This window comes from Lithobates pipiens, unplaced genomic scaffold (genome assembly GCF_037356315.1).
Source record: "Lithobates pipiens isolate NorthernLeopardFrog02 unplaced genomic scaffold, aLitPip1_a1.2 Scaffold_8, whole genome shotgun sequence".
In the NCBI taxonomy this organism is placed as follows: Eukaryota; Metazoa; Chordata; class Amphibia; order Anura; family Ranidae; genus Lithobates; species Lithobates pipiens.
The window spans coordinates 4,089,049-4,105,971 of record NW_027507903.1 but is presented as its reverse complement, the minus strand read 5'-3'; the positions used below and the strand labels follow the sequence as shown (position 1 = coordinate 4,105,971).

The 16,923-nt window shown below is 45.6% G+C and overlaps 1 protein-coding gene across 1 annotated transcript in view; it reads left to right on the top strand.

The window, feature by feature from the left end:
* Positions 1–16,923, top strand: part of ADAMTS7 (ADAM metallopeptidase with thrombospondin type 1 motif 7) — a 240,528-nt gene that overhangs the window by 52,552 nt on the left and 171,053 nt on the right. Inside the window, exons 3-4 of the mRNA XM_077472765.1 lie at positions 1,036–1,186; positions 10,948–11,150. Coding sequence (XP_077328891.1) covers positions 1,036–1,186; positions 10,948–11,150 — 354 coding nt within the window. The remainder of the gene's footprint in view (positions 1–1,035; positions 1,187–10,947; positions 11,151–16,923) is intronic.

The window sequence follows — 16,923 nt, the reverse complement described above, 5'->3', positions numbered from 1 at the left end:
TTACGCTTCTACGCTTATACGCTTTTATGCTTGTACGCTTCTACGGTTTTACGCTTCTAATTTTACACTTTTACGCTCTTACGCTTCTACGCTAATACGCTTTTATGCTTTTATGCTTGTACGCTTCTACGGTTTTATGCTTTTGCGCTTCTACTTTTACGCTTCTACGCTTCTACTTTTACACTTCTACGCTACACTTTTACACTTTTACACTTCTACACTTTTTTTTTAAATCTTCAGATAGCAAACACAAGAAGATTGCTGGCACAACACAATGGAGACAAGGCAGCACCTGCACTTTATGCGATTTCTAGGATCGCAACACGCTGCACTTTGAAAGTTATATTGTGTTTTTTCCTTTTGTCCATTATTTTACGTTTTTATGTTGTAGATTCTATACCAGTAGTAACGAGTATTATTGTTTAATCAGCCACATAGGCACAGTAGAACTTGCAATTTATGCGATTTTACGATCGCAACACGCTGCACTTTGGATTTTATATTATTGTTTTCCACTATTTTATGTATTTATGTTGAAGATTATCAGTAGAAATGAGTGTTATTGTTTAAATTAGCCACACAGGCACACTCTCTTATTACACCTGTATCGTTTGTTGCATATCCCCTATTTTATCCCTGGATTTTATATATTGCCTTTACCAATAGATATACTTTCCCAACGTACAGCGCACCACTACCTTTCCTATTCACAAGGCAGCTCCTCTGACACGTTGGATGGGAGTGCCGGAGATTCGGGAGTCTCATGGGGGTTTTTTCCCAGGTGTTGCCGTCTGACATGTCTGAGGGATGTGTAATTCCAGGTGTGTGGGGGTCACCGGCTGGCGGCGGAGGGGGGGGGGCACCAGGTGTTCCTTGGCTTGCAGGGCTCAGACATCTGCTTTTAAAGTGATCAGAGGCAGTACTTAGTGCTTCGTCTCTGCCTGCAGGCCACACCAATTGTCATATAACCCTTCCATTCATCCAGTGACCAGAATCTAATCTGACATTAATCCTCCTCTTCTTCTTTTCTCTAAGAGAGGCGTCTTCCAGCTGGATCATGAAGATTTCATCATTGAGCCGGTGACAACAACAGCGCCACCTTCAGGGGAAGCCATGCCTCATCGGATCTACAGGCGCCATTTGGCCGAAGGGCAGCAACCAGGGTACAGGAGCTGCGGTGTGAGGGGTAATGTTTGGGGAGGTCACTTCTTCTCATCTCCCTTGCACCTAAAATTTTATATATACTATTCCATACATGTGGGGTCCTGGGAAGATAGGAGAGCGTTCATAAACCCATAAACTGATATTTCTGCATCTTCAATCACCCCCCGTCTGCAGAATTCCAGGAGCCATTTCCTAAATCTGCCTGCCTCACAAGGAGTCTCCCTTTTCCTGATGGAATTTTTATATATTTTATGTTATAGTTACATAGTTGTTGAGGTTGAAAAAAAAAGACACTGGGCACAGTCAGTTTAAAAATATTGGAAATTGTATCCTGAAGAAGCCTTTACCTTGGGCGAAACGCGTCAATCCAAAGCTTGTGAGATCATTGCAGATACAGATAATTGGGCAATGTGTACAACATTTAGTTACATAGTAGGTGAGGTTGAAAAAAGACCATGTGTGTGATTATATGTCAGTATTACATTGTATATCCCTGTACGTTGCGGTCGTTCAGGTGATTATCTAATAGTTTCTTGAAACTATCGATGCCCCCCGCTGAGACCACCGCCTGTGGAAGAGAATTCCACATCCTTGCCGCTCTTACAGTAAAGAACCCTCTATACAGTTTAAGGTTAAACCTCTTTTCTTCTAATTTGAATGAGTGGCCACGAGTCTTGTTAAACTCCCTTCTGCAAAAAAGTTTTCTCCCTATTGTGGGGTCACCAGTCCAGTATTTATATATTGTGGGGTCACCAGTCCGGTATTTATATATTGTGGGGTCACCAGTACGGTATTTATATATTGTGGGGTCACCAGTCCAGTATTTATATATTGTGGGGTCACCAGTCCGGTATTTATATATTGTGGGGTCACCAGTCCGGTATTTATATATTGTGGGGTCACCAGTACGGTATTTATATATTGTGGGGTCACCAGTCCGGTATTTATATATTGTGGGGTCACCAGTACGGTATTTATATATTGTGGGGTCACCAGTCCGGTATTTATATATTGTGGGGTCACCAGTCCGGTATTTATATATTGTGGGGTCACCAGTCCGGTATTTATATATTGTGGGGTCACCAGTCCGGTATTTATATATTGTGGGGTCACCAGTCCGGTATTTATATATTGTGGGGTCACCAGTCCGGTATTTATATATTGTGGGGTCACCAGTCCGGTATTTATATATTGTGGGGTCACCAGTCCGGTATTTATATATTGTGGGGTCACCAGTCCGGTATTTGTATATTGAAATCATATCCCCTCCCAAGCGTCTCTTCTCCAGAGAGAATAAGTTCAGTGCTTGCAGTCTTTCCCTGTAGGCAGAACACTGGGAGATCTTTTCCTGAAGCAGGAGGAGTGAGACTCTCTGGGGTCTATTTAAAAAAAAAAAAAGAAAAGCATATCCAGTGCAACTGCCTGTGCATTCGTTCTGTGTGAATTCGACAAAAACGAATGTCCTTTAGGCTATTTTCTCTTCTGGACAAATGTTCTTTTATTATAGGCAGTAGCAAAATATCACATTGTGGGCACTAGATGGAGCTGAGGAGTATATATATCGTTAATGCATATGTGTTTGGGGTTTAAAGGGATGAGGTGGCAACCCTAGTCATCTCATGTCTTCATACTGCAACATGAAAGAATATGCGAAGCTGGGTTCACATACATCTATATTGTCAAAAGTATTGGGACACCTGCCTTTATACACATGAACATTATTGGCATCCCAGTCTTAGTCCGTAGGGTTCAGTATAAAGTTGGCCCTCTCTTTGCAGCTATAACAGCTTCACCTCTTCTGGGAAGGCCGTCCACAAGGTTTAGTAGTATTTCTATGGGAATGTTTAAGCATTCTTCCAGAAGAGCATTTGTGAGGTTAGTCACTGATGTTGGATGAGAAGGCCTGGCTTGCAGTCTCCTCTCTAATTCACCCCAAACCAAAAGTGTTCTGTTGGGTTGAGGTCAGGACTCTGTGCAGACAAGTCAAGTTCCTCCACCCCAAACTCTCTCATCCATGTCTTTACGGACCTTGCTTTGTGCACTGGTGCGCAGTCATGTTGGAACAGGAAGGGGCCGTCCCCAAACTGTTCCCACAAAGCATGAAATTGTCCAAAATGTCTTGGTATGCTGACGCCTTAAGAGTTCCCTTCACTGTAACTAACCAAGCCCAACCCCTGAAAAACAACAAACCATAATTCCCCCTTCCCCCCCCACACCATAATCCCCCCTCCACTAAATGATTTGGACCAGTGCACAAAGCAAGGTCCATAAAGACATGGATGATCGAGTTTGGGCTGGAGGAACTTGACTGGCCTGCACAGAGTCCTGACCTCAACCCGATAGAACACCTTTGTAATGAATTAGAGCGGAGATGGTGAGCCAGGTCTTCTCGTCCACATCAGTGTCTGACCTCACAGATGCGCTTCTGGAAGAATGGTCAAACATTCCCATAGACACATCTCCTAAACCTTGTGGACGGCCTTCCCAGAAGAGGTGAAGCTGTTATAGCTGCAAAGGGCCAACTCAATATTGAACCCTACGGACTAAGACTGAGAAGACACAGGTGACATTGTTTCATTTTATCTTCATTTTTTATTTAAAACTTTATAAACAATTATTATTTCTTATTTTCTGTTGGATACAATTAATATAAAATCGCATTATCTTCAGGATAACATTTACAGTGTAAAACGTAACATTTCCGTCTTTGTAAGATGATTGGATACAAGTGACCATTCGGGTCTTTGTCATGGAGGACGTTGTATAAAAAGCGCAGTTTACGCGCTTCACGTTCTCGTGCGATCCTTCAGCCGTAATCCCGAGGGGATGTGACACTGAAATAACAAGAATCCTTCTCATAGAGGATGTATTTGCTATAAACGCTCAGCAGCTGGCAGAGCTCCATCTTGAAGAACAAAAGGATGTTGCGGTTCCCATTTATATTTAAAGCGCTCCCTCGCTGGAGGAACGTCTCTGGAGGAACGTAAATGGGAAGTCGGATGTGGCTGCTTTAATGTGACTTATATTTATACCGATCACTGGAGAAAAGACACATCGCTGTGCATCTAATCTGGGAAATCTCCTCGCTCTATTGATTTAAATGTTATACCGTTTCCTACAAAGAGCAATCATGGTATGCAAAGTGCCGTTATATCTGTGGCAGCCAATCAGATTTCAGGATTCTTTTGATTTTAGATCAAAAGCTGAATGGTTACTATAGGTCACTGCACTTTGGAGAAGAGCAATACTCTCTATAAAGGATAGTAATGCCGGCCATAGACGGTGCGAATCTTGGCTGGTTCAGCAGGGACCAGCTGAGATTCGAACCATGTATGGCAGCGGTTCCCAACTCCTGTCCTGGTGCAAGGATTTTTGACACCCTAGGCAAAACCTCATTTTGCCGTTCCACCCCCTTTCCCCTGCCTATGTAAACCCCACCTTTTTAATGAAGTGCCCCTTCAAATGCAGCCTCACCAGCTCCCATCAAAGGCAGCCTCACCAGCTCCCATCAAAGGCAGCCTCACCAGCTCCCATCAAAGGCAGCCTCACCAGCTCCCATCAAAGGCAGCCTCACCAGCTCCCATCCAAGGCAGCCTCAACAGCGCTCATTAAATTCAGCCTCACCAGCGCCCATCAATGCAGCCTCACCAGCGCCCATCAATGCAGCCTCACCAGTGCCCATCAAATGCAACCTCATCAGCACCCATAAAATTCAGCCTCACCAGCGCCCATCAAATGCAGCCTCACCAGCGCCCATCAAATGCAGCCATCACCAGCGCCCATCAAATGCAGCCTCACCAGCGCCCATCAATGCAGCCTCACTAGGGCCCATCAATGCAGCCTCACCAGCACCCATCAGATGCAGCCTCACCAGCCCCCATCAAATGCAGCCTCACTAGCGCCCATCAAATGCAGCCTCACCAGCGCCCATCAATGCAGCCTCACTAGGGCCCATCAATGCAGCCTCACCAGCACCCATCAAATTCAGCCTCACCAGCACCCATCAAATGCAGCCTCACCAGGGCCCATCAAATGCAGCCTCACTAGGGCCCATCAATGCAGCCTCACCAGCACCCATCAAATTCAGCCTCACCAGCACCCATCAAATGCAGCCTCACCAGCGCCCATCAGATGCAGCCCCACCAGCACCCATCAAATGCAGCCTCACCAGTGCCCATCAAATGCAGCCTCAACAGTGCCCATCAAATGCAGCCTCGCCAGCGCTCATCAAATGCAGCCTCAACAGTGCCCATCAATGCAGCCTCATCAGCACCCATCAATGCAGCCTCACCAGTGCCCATCAAATGCAAACTCACCAGCACCCATCAAATGCAGTCCCCTGCCGCCGCTGCGCCTCTGACACTATGGGTGTTATTTACGAAAGGCAAATCCACTTTGCACTGCAAGTGCACTTGGAAGTGCAGTTGCTCTAAATCTGAGGGGTAGATCTGAAATGAGTGGAAGCTCTGCTGATTTTATCATCCAATCATGTGCAAGCTAAAATGCTGGTTTTTATTTTCCTTGCATGTCCCCCTCTGATCTACAGCGACTTTACTTCCAAGTGCACTTGCAGTGTAAAGTGGATTTTCCTTTAGTAAATAACCCCCATTGTGTGAATGGAGCGGCGGCTGCCTGCTGATGCTGAGACTTGGTTGCTTGCTGCAGAGAGAAGAGAGTAGGAGCGCCAGTGCCCAGTGTTTTTTCACCATAGGATGCATTAAGGTGAAAAAACAAGGTTTACAATCCCCTTTGATTAGTCCCTTCTATTGCTCTCAGCCTCCGCCAAATCCCCAAATTCCTTTTTTTTTTTGTTTTTGCTGCTGTGATCCAGCTTCCAGATTCAGCCCCCCACCTTGTGTGCACGAGCATCATTGAGCAAGGCTGGGCAGGGCAGCAATGAGTGCGCTGCTGGGATAAGGACTTACCCCATCACCCTGTGTAGATGAAACTGGAAACTCCGAGGGGGTGGGCCTAGACAAGCCCCTGCGACATCTGAAGCCACACCCATGGCCACCAACACGACTCCCTGGGGCAGATGTTGGCTACCTCAAATGTTGCCTTCCCCTGGCTTTTTTTTAATGATAAATGGACATTAATTATCGCTACTAAACTAAAAACACAAAAGTAATGTACCATCGTCCTATCAACTTGAAAAACTGGAGACAGAAGATTTGAGGAAACTATGGACTCTCGTGGTACGGCAAAGACTCACATACACAATCATATAAAAAACGTATACATTTATTTAAAGTGGAGTTCCGCTTAAAAAAAAAAAAAAAAATTTAACTTTTAATAATTGGACACTTACCTGTCCCAGGGTGCAGCGATGCGGGGGATCGAAGCCCCGCTTGTCTCCCCCTCCGCTCAGTGGCGCCGGCACCCACTGCGCATGCGCGAGCTGTGCCGCGTGCCGTGACTGGCCGGGCAATCATCAGTCCCAGATGATTGCCTAGAGGGAGGGGGGAGAGGTGATCTCCCTTCCTGCGCCGAGGGAAGTGACGTCAGGAGCCCGGGCGCTGTAGGAGGCAGATTTCGACGGACCACATAGCAACAGGGATAAAAAGGTAAGATGTAAGGAGAACTGATGGGGACACCAGATGTAAGGAGGCTTGATGGGGACAGCAGATGTTAGGAGGACTGATGGGGACACCAGATGTAAGGAGGACTGATGGGGACACCAGATGTAAGGAGGACTGATGGGGACACCAGATGTAAGGAGGACTGATGGGGACACCAGATGTAAGGAGGACTGATGGGGACACCAGATGTAAGGAGGACTGATGGGGACACCAGATGTAAGGAGGACTGATGGGGACACCAGATGTAAGGAGGACTGATGGGGACACCAGATGTAAGGAGGACTGATGGGGACACCAGATGTAAGGAGGACTGATGGGGACACCAGATTTTTTTTTTTCATGCACATGAAATTCTTTTTTTTTTTTGGGTGGAACTCCACTTTAAGACAAGGACATCATTAAAAGGTCCTATGAAGAGAGAATATGTAGTACACAATATTAGGTCTCTGAAGAGGAACTAGACAATTAGACGTGTATCCATCCAAAAAGGAAGTCCATAGGTCCCGTCCTATATGTCAGTTCAACCTCGACATGTTTCGCGGTATGACCGCTTCTTCAGGAGTATGCTTTAGAAGGTAATGTCTGTAGATATCTCTACAAGGAATAAACAGTATATAATCACATTTCAGAAACAAAAATTTCATATTCATATGTTTTTTTTTGTTTCTGAAATTTGATTATATATTGTTTATTCATTGAAGTGATATCTACACACATTACCTTCTGAAGCATCCTCCTGAGGAAGCGGTCATACCACGAAACATGTTGAGGTTGAATTGACATAGGACGGGACTTCTGGTCCTCCTTTCTGGATGGATACACATTGTCTAGTTCCTCTTCAGAGACCTAATATTGTGTACTACATATTCTCTCTTCATAGGACCTTTTTAATGATGTTCTTGTGTTAAATAAATGTATACTTTTTTTTATATGATTGAGTATGGGAGTCTTTGCCAATAAATGGACATAATGGAAGTAATAACACCCAGTAATGGCCCTATTGTATGACAGGACAGGCAGGGCCGTCTTTAAGACAGGGCAAAAGGGGCAGCTGCCCTGGGCCCTGTCATTGTTGTGGGGCCCAAAGCAGCTGCCTCATACTTGCCAACTATCCCAGTTTACATTCCCTTGTCCCTTGAAGTTTTAGTCCTGTGCTGCTACTAATGCTGCCCAGCTCTGCCCTATTGTTGTATACAGATGACTCACAGGCAGACCCTGTGTTTACATGTAAATAGCCGGCATTCATATGTAAATAGCAGTGACATGCATATGTAAATAGCTGAGGCCAACTGCATTGATATGTAAATAGAGGCAGCATTCATAGGCATATCATGCCCCCCTGCAGTGAGGAGAAGATGTGCTGTAACCTATAGCAACCAGTGAGCAGTATTACTGTACGGCAATCTCTAGCAGTCAATCAACAAGCAGAAATGTGCTGTAACCTTTAGCAACTAATCAGTGAGCCTTAAGGAGTGCTGTAACCTCTAGCAACCAGTCAGTAAGCAGTAGTGATATGCTGTAACCTCTGGCAACCAATCGCTGCCTGATCTGATACAGTAAACTGATTTTAAGTCTAGCTGCTATTTATTGTATGTCTCAGAGAAGGTGGAGAGCGAAATTGCATGGGGGGAGGGGGGCCCTAAGAAAATTTTTGCCCAGGGTCCAATCAATATTAAAGACGGCCCTGAGGACAGGTGGAACCATACCTTACATCCTTGTCCAGAGTGTTACCCCGAATAAAGAACACTGGCTTTCTGGGAAATGAGAGAATCAAGTCAAAGCTTGTCACAAGCCTTTGATGTCTATTATCCCCTTCCACCCTCCCCATGTGCAGGCAGCATGTTCCTTTGGTAGTAGTGCACCATGAGAAGCTGGATTTGGAAAGGAGTTCAAGTAATAATCGGGTTGTCTACTAAGTAGAGGTCTCACTATGGCCAGGGGGGAGAACGTTCGTTGTTATGAGAAGGAATAATTATTAGGGGTGTTTTTTTTGGGGTTTTTTTGTAGAATAAATAACCATTTAAGGGCCGGTTCACACTGCGACGCGAGGCGAGGCGACACGGCTCGCCTCGCCTCGCTCCCGCAAGTCGCCCCCATTCAGTACTATGGAACCGTTCTGAGAGGAGCGACTCGAGTCGTTCCGACTCAGAAAAAAGGTTCCTGTACTACTTCGGGGCGACTTCGAGGGCGACTTGCATTGACTTCTATGCAGAAGTCCTCTGCAAGTCGCCGCTGAGGTCCCCGCAAGTCGCGGCGAGGTAAGTCGGAGACGCCTCGCCGCGGCTCGCAGTGTGAACCGGCCCTTATTGTTTCACTCATTAACATGACATATTAATTTAATATGATGATTAAATAGGTATTAAACCCCAAAAACAAAAAATATATTGACTCGTAGCTTGCCAATTTTTAAGATGTGGTGTCTACATTTTGTTTTCAAAAATGATCGGCCCCTGGTCCTTCCCATCGAACGTGACCCATTCATCTTAATGGGGGGCCATGTCACAACTGCGTGCAATGCGTGTGGTTGGGTCACGGTGGTGTGGGTTTTTAGGGGTTTAAACAGATGGAGAGGAGGTGACATATTACTTCCTCCCTGCCCCGTCAAAATTCCCCCCTTGAAAAGCCATCCACCGTAGATCCACCGTAGATCAAACAAGCCTTAAAACCCATAGATAACTGACTAATGTGATTTGGCCCTCAGGTGGGCAGTGGTTGCCAAGCCCTTAAACCCATAGACAACTGACCAATGTGAATGTGCCCTCAGGCGTGCAGTGGTTGTCCAGCCCTAACACCCATAGATAACTGACCAATGTGAATGGGCCCTCAGGTGGGCAGTGGTTACCAAGCCTGAAAAAAAAAAACATAGACAACTGACCAATGTCAATGGGCCATCAGGTGGGCAGTGGTTGCCAAGCCCTAAAACCCATAGATAACTGACCAATGTGAATGGCCCTCAGGTGGGTAGTGGTTGCCAAGCCCTAAAACCCATAGATAACTGACCAATGTGAATGGGTCCTAAGATGGGCAGTGGTTACCAAGCCCGAAAAAAACCCCATAGATAACTGACCAATGTGAATGGGCCATCAGGTGGGTAGTGGTTGCCAAGCCCTAAAACCCATAGATAACTGACCAATGTGAATGGGCCCTCAGGTGGGCAGTGGTTGCCAAGCCCTAAAAACCCATAGATAACTGACCAATGTGAATGGGCCCTCGGGCGTGCAGTGGTTGCCCAGCCCTAACACCCATAGATAACTGACCAATGTGAATGGGCCCTCAGGTGGGCAGTGGTTACCAAGCCTGAAAAAAAAAACAGATAACTGATCAATGTCAATGGGCCATCAGGTGGGCAGTGGTTGCCAAGCCCTAAAACCCATAGATAACTGACCAATGTGAATGGGCCCTTAGGTGGGTAGTGGTTGCCAAGCCCTAAAACCCATAGATAACTGACCAATGTGAATGGGTCCTCAGATGGGCAGTGGTTACCAAGCCCGAAAAAAACCCCATAGATAACTGACCAATGTGAATGGGCCATCAGGTGAGTAGTGGTTGCCAAGCCCTAAAACCCATAGATAACTGACCAATGTGAATGGGCCCTCAGGTGGGCAGTGGTTGCCAAGCCCTAAAAACCCATAGATAACTGACCAATGTGAATGGGCCCTCGGGCGTGCAGTGGTTGCCCAGCCCTAACACCCATAGATAACTGACCAATGTGAATGGGCCCTCAGGTGGGCAGTGGTTACCAAGCCTGAAAAAAACCTCATAGATAACTGATCAATGTCAATGGGCCATCAGGTGGGCAGTGGTTGCCAAGCCCTAAAACCCATAGATAACTGACCAATGTGAATGGGCCCTTAGGTGGGTAGTGGTTGCCAAGCCCTAAAACCCATAGATAACTGACCAATGTGAATGGGCCCTCAGGTGGGCAGTGGTTACCAAGCCCGAAACAAAACCCATAGATAACTGACCAATGTGAATGGGCCCTCATTGCCAAGCCCTAAAAACCCATAGATAACTGACCAATATGAATGGGCCCTCAGGTGGGCAGTGGTTGCCAAGCCCTAAAAACCCATAGATAACTGACCAATGTGAATGGGCCCTCAGGTGGACAGATGGTTGCAGGGCCAGAACCCCCAAAGATCTGAATCCAGTGCCTCAGACCTAAGAAAGCTTTTTTGATAACATCTCTAATCTCTTCTTCACTCAGAGAATCCAGACTCGTACGATAAATGGGAAAGAAGAAGGGAACGCTGGGAGCAATCACAAAAACAACATAGAGAGCGCCCAATATCCCGCCGTTCCATCAGCAAAGAAAAATGGGTGGAGACTTTGGTTGTCGCTGATCCCAAGATGGTGGAATACCATGGAAGTAACAATGTGGAAAACTACGTGTTGACTGTCATGAACATGGTGAGGATAAGCAAACCTGGTTTGGTAATAATGACCATATTATCATTAAATTATAAATAAAAGTTCTAGATTTCTGATATTGATGTAAGCAGGGTATCATCCCAAAGCGGGTGATTCGAGGATAGTTAACCACCAGCCTACCGGGCACTTTTACCCTCTTCCTGGCCAGGCCAATTTTTCAGATTTCAGCACTGTCACACTTTGAATGACAATTGCTCGATGTCAGAAACCATTAAATCAGGCCGAGACAGAAGTACAGTTAAATCACACTTGTTTTATACTAAAAGTAAAAAGAACAAACGTAGTCAAAACCTAGCCAGAGTTCAGGACCCGGAACGGATAGTCGGCCAAGCCAGAAGTCAGGGATCAATGTAGTGGAACAGCAAGCAGGATCTGGAGCCAGAAGGGATGTCAGCAAAGCAAGTCTTGAACAGGATCGCAGGAGTTTCTGTGATGTTGACCAAGGCGAAAGCAGAGCTTCTCAGGACTGGACGGTTTAAGTAGGCAGGACTGACGAGCAGGATCATCAACAGCTGAGTAACTGTGGAGAGAGAGACAGGAGCTGGCAATTAGCCAACAGCTGGACGGCCAGCTCAGAGAAGGAAGGGCTGAGCCCAGTCCTGACACTCGGTCATGCTACGCTGTAACCATAGGACATTTTTATAATTTTCTTCACACAAATATAGCTTTCTTTTGGTGGTATTTAGCCAACACAGTTTTTTTTTTTGCCCAAAAAATTTAATAAATAAATAAATAAAAATTCATAGCTTTTTAGAAAATTTTGCAAACAGGTAATTTTTCTCCTTCACTGATGTGTGCTGATAGGCTGCACTGATAGGTAATCATGAGTTGGCACTGGCACTGGTGGGAACTGATAAGTAGGTACTGATGAGGCTGCATTGATAGGAAGCACTAATGGGCAATGGTGGGCAGCACTAATGGGCACTCATAGGCGGCACTGGTGGGCACTGATAGGTGGCACTGATGATGAGGCACTGAATGCCACTAATTGGCACTGACTAGCAGCACTGGTAGACACTGATTGGTAGCACTGGTAGGCACTGATTGGCAGCACTGCTGGGCACTGTTGAGGCTGCACTGATAATCAGGACACTGATTATAAGTGCCCTGATTATCAGTGTAGATGTCCCCTTCGCACCCGGGTTACTGGCTCTCTGTCATAAATCATGAAATCCGGTAGAGACAGAAGTACAGTTAAATCACATTTGTTTAAAAATAAAAGTAAAAAGAACAAACGTAGTCAAAACATAGCCAAAGATCAGTAACCAGAATGAATAGTCAGCCAAGCCAGAAGTCAGGGACCAATGTAGTGGAACAGCAAGCAGGATCTGGAGCCAAAAGGGATGTCAGCAAAGTAAGTCTTCAACGGGATCGCGGGAGATAGTCTCTGTGATGTTGACCAAGGAGAAGGCAGAGCTCCCCTGGACTGGACGGCTTAAGTAGGCAGGACTGATGAGCAGGATCATTGACAGCTGAGTAACTGCGGAGAGAGATGGGAGCTGGAAATTAGCCAACAGCTGAGTGTCCAGCTCAGAGAAGGAAGGGCTGAGCCCAGCCCTGACACTCTCCTCTTTTTTATGCCGTCAGCATGAGGAAAGGAATGCTGATAACCGGCATGGATTTTACATTATGATCAGCTGTGATTGGACATAGCTGATCATGTGGTAAAGGGCCGCGATGATTGGCCCTTTACCCTTATCTGTGATCAGCTGTGTCCAAAGGATACATTGATCACAGAGCGAGCCACCTGCGTGCCACAGTGGGCGCAATCATGGGAGGACATCATATGGCCCCCCTCCCAGAACTGGCTGACCGCGCTGAAGCCGACGTTTAGCTATAGCACAGCCGGGAAGTGGTTAAAGTGGTTTGGGTAATGAAATATATTAGACCCCTTTCACACCGAAGGCGTTTTGCAGGCGCTATAGCGTTAGAAATGGCCCCTGCAATCCGCCCTCAAACTGCTGCTCCTTTGTCTCCAGTGTGAAAGCCCCAAGGGCTCTCACACCGGAGCGGTGCGCTGGTGGCAGGACGTCAGGAAAAGTTCTGCCAGCAGCTTCTTTGGAGCGGTGAAGGAACGGTGTGTTTACCGCTCCTCCACCGCTGCTCCCCTTTGAAATCAATGGGGCAGCACTGTATTACCGTCGGCAAAACGCCACTATTGCGGCGTATTGCGGGCGGTTTTAACCCTTTCTCGGCCACTAGCGGGGGTAAAAGCGCCCCGCTATCGGCCGAAATGCGCTGCGAATCAGACGGTAAAACGCCGCTAAAAATAGCGGCGTTTTACCGCCGACACTATAGGCTCGGCGGTGTCAAAGCGGTCTTAAAAAGAGCCACGCTCTGATCTCCAATCAAACGATTTGTGGTGAAACGCGTTAAGGTGGTGGCAATTACTTTTGGGTGGAGACACCATGATTTGCAGTTGTATTGAATAAGACAGCAAAGTCCACCGCACTACTATTCCTACTTATAAGTGAATTTAAGTGTAGGTGCTGCTAAGCACTGATGTGTGTTCCCACCCCAAGGTAAACAGAAACCAACCACAAAAGTGCAGCGCTACCTGATACTTAAAGTATGAATTAAGCTGTGGCGCTAAAACCTTTTCTAACAAATATCCTGGTGTCAAAAAGGTGTGTAAAGATCTAATCAGTGTAATAAATAGATGGCCCTGTTTATTGCCCCGGAAAATAATATAAATAAATACTGTGAATTGATGTGAAATGTGTGGTCTCCTGAGGACCACCTTATAGGTGGTACCTACCAAATATTATATATATACTTCTTATAAATGCGTGTTGTGTAGAAAAGACAATTTTTTCCTGTTGGCATGCAACTCAAAAAGTACACATGTGTTATAACCAAAGAATAGTGAAAATATTTCATAAAAATGTAAATAAATAAACCATATATGCTAAGTGAGAGAGATCATATGCAAACCACAAGTCACTATATTAGTGGTCTGTAAACTGTGCTCTATATTATGAGTCCCAAGAGTGACAGTCCAAGAACAGCAAAAACAAAAAGAATTCTTTCAATGCCCAAACAAATTTTTTCAAATCGCATCACACAGTGGCTCGAAAAAACGCATAAAGTCTCTTCAAGTAAAAAGGGTAGACCAAAGTGACTAGTGCAGAAAGGTTAGGAACAATCTTCTCCGGTGCGCCACTCAGTGTCAGAGAAATAATTGCGCTCACCAGACAGAGAACCCTGAAAGGGTTAGCCGAGCAGTCACAGTATAAGCCACTGTGCAGCTTTCCTTGGGCTCTGCTCCTGCTGTGCTGGGGGAATGTTCGCCCTTTTACTTCCGCAAATAGTCCGTTTAGCAAGTGCATGAGGGAGGAAACAGAAGTACAACCATAGTGCAACACTGTTTGTTAACGATTTATTTATCTAAAATCCAAACTACTCACAATATTTCATAAAACAATTCGCCTTTGAAATGGCTGCGCTGGCGTTGCTGCCTGTATAGCAGTATGAGGTGCACGTCCTAGGCCACGCCCTACGCGTTTCGTCAGAGCGACGTCATCTGGAGCTACCTGATACTTTCCTATTAATATATACACATCAATGGTGATAATACCTTAATAATCACCACCAATATTCACCACATCCTGTGCATTCAAAATGGTGCATGATGAATGATGGTGGAAACCTCTTTCCAGTTTTCCCAACCCCCCATATATCAGCGATGGTAAGTAAGGTGAATAAATCCAATATGTGTGTAACAATCAATAAAAATAAAAAAAACAATGTAACAATACATTGATAATTGTGGCTTGTGAGTAGTGGTGACACCTCCAAATATTAGTTGAAAATACTGTAAAGTAGTGCAAAACTCCCAACAGTAAATTAAAATTAATGAATTAATAGACCCGATACCATAATTGTATCAATTAATTACACCTTTGTGATTGATGGTGGAAACCTCCAATGGAAATTCGTAATCAGTATCAAACCACTGCTACCATAATGCCATACTGTATATAGACACTCACCAGCCACTTTACTAGGGAACCTCTTCAATTGCTCGGTAACACAAATTGCTAATCAGCCAATCGCATGGCAGCAACTTTGAACATGGCATGGTTGTTGGTGGCAGACGGGCCGGTCTGAGTATTTCTGGAATTTTCACACACAATTATCTCTCGGGGGTTTACAGAGAATGGTGGGGAAAAGAGAAAATATCCAGTGAGCGGCAGTTGTGTGGAGGAAAATGCCTTGTTGATGTCAGAGGTCAGAGGAGAATGGGCAGACTGGTTCCAGGTGATAGAAAGGCAACAGTAACTCAAATAACCACTCATTACACCCAAGGTATTCAGAATGAACGTACAACACATCCAACCTTGAAGCAGATGGGCTTCAGCAGCAGAAGACCACACCGGGCGCCACTCCTGTCAGCTAAGAACAGGAAACTGAGGCTACAATTGGCACAGGATCACTAACATTGGACAATAGAAGATTGGAAAAACGTCGCCTGGTCTGATGAGTCTGGATTTCAGCCGCGACATTCAGATGGTGGGGTCTGAATTTGGCGCATGGATCCATCCTGCCTTGTATCACCGGTTCAGGCTGGTGGTGGGGGTGTAATGGTGGGGGGGATGGGGTACCACCGGTTCAGGCTGGTGGTGGGGGTGTAATGGTGTGGGAGATGGGCACACTTTGGGCCCCTTAGTACCAATTGATCATGGTTTAATCACCACGGCCTACCTGAGTATTGTTGATGACCAACGTCCATCCCTTTATGACTGCAGTGTTCCCATCTTCTGATGGCTCCTTCCAGCAGGATAATGCACCATGTCACACAGCTCCAATCATCTCATCACTGGACAATGAGGTCCCTGTCCTCCAATGGCCTCCAAACTCGCCACATCTCATCCGATAGAGCACCTTTGGGATGTGGTGGAGCCGACAAATCTGCAGCAACCGTGTGATGTTATCATGTCACTATGGAGCAAAATCTCTGAGGAACGTTTCCAAAACCTTGTTGTATCTATGCCACCAAGAATGAAGGCAAAATGGGGTCCAACCCGGTACTAGCAAGGGGGACCTAATAAAGTGGACGGTAAGTGTAGTTTTTTTTTTAAATATTATATATAATCAAAGATTAATAATGATAAAGACCTTTCATAAAAGTCCCAAAAGTGAAATAATCCTAAAACAACAAATGTGTCAAAGTGAAAATAGTTTTTCGTGTCTATGTGAACCTTGTAATCCTGTTTGATGAATCACAACGTGCTCACCAGTCAAACAATCCACTTACCTCAAATATATGACCTATAAAGCAAATAGGTCTATATGCGCTTTCCCCACCAGGGGGATTTAATTCTTTCCAGATGGCGGTTCTCCAAATTCACCACATAGGATTCTCCAAACTTTCTTATCAAGACCACCAGGATGGAATTCTCCACTCACAATTATACTCATAAAGGGCCAAGAAAGGCCACCATCCTGTTTAAAATTTCAAAACTTTCCACGTTTATTAGGAGATAAGAAAACTACTCACGTTAAAAACTGCACTACAATCTGCGCACAACGATGTATAGCATGCATGGGTGCCCTGACCCTTAAGGAGCTTCACAGCCTCTCAAGCCAATATCACCTCTTAGGTTTACCGGACAGAGTCACTTCTGGTCTGGCATTATGACCTACTCAACTACTCACATTAAAACTACCTACTTGGTGTCCAGGGGTTTTACCAGATATAGCCCCATCTGGGATAATAATTAATTTTCATGAACTAGCGAAACTGCAATAT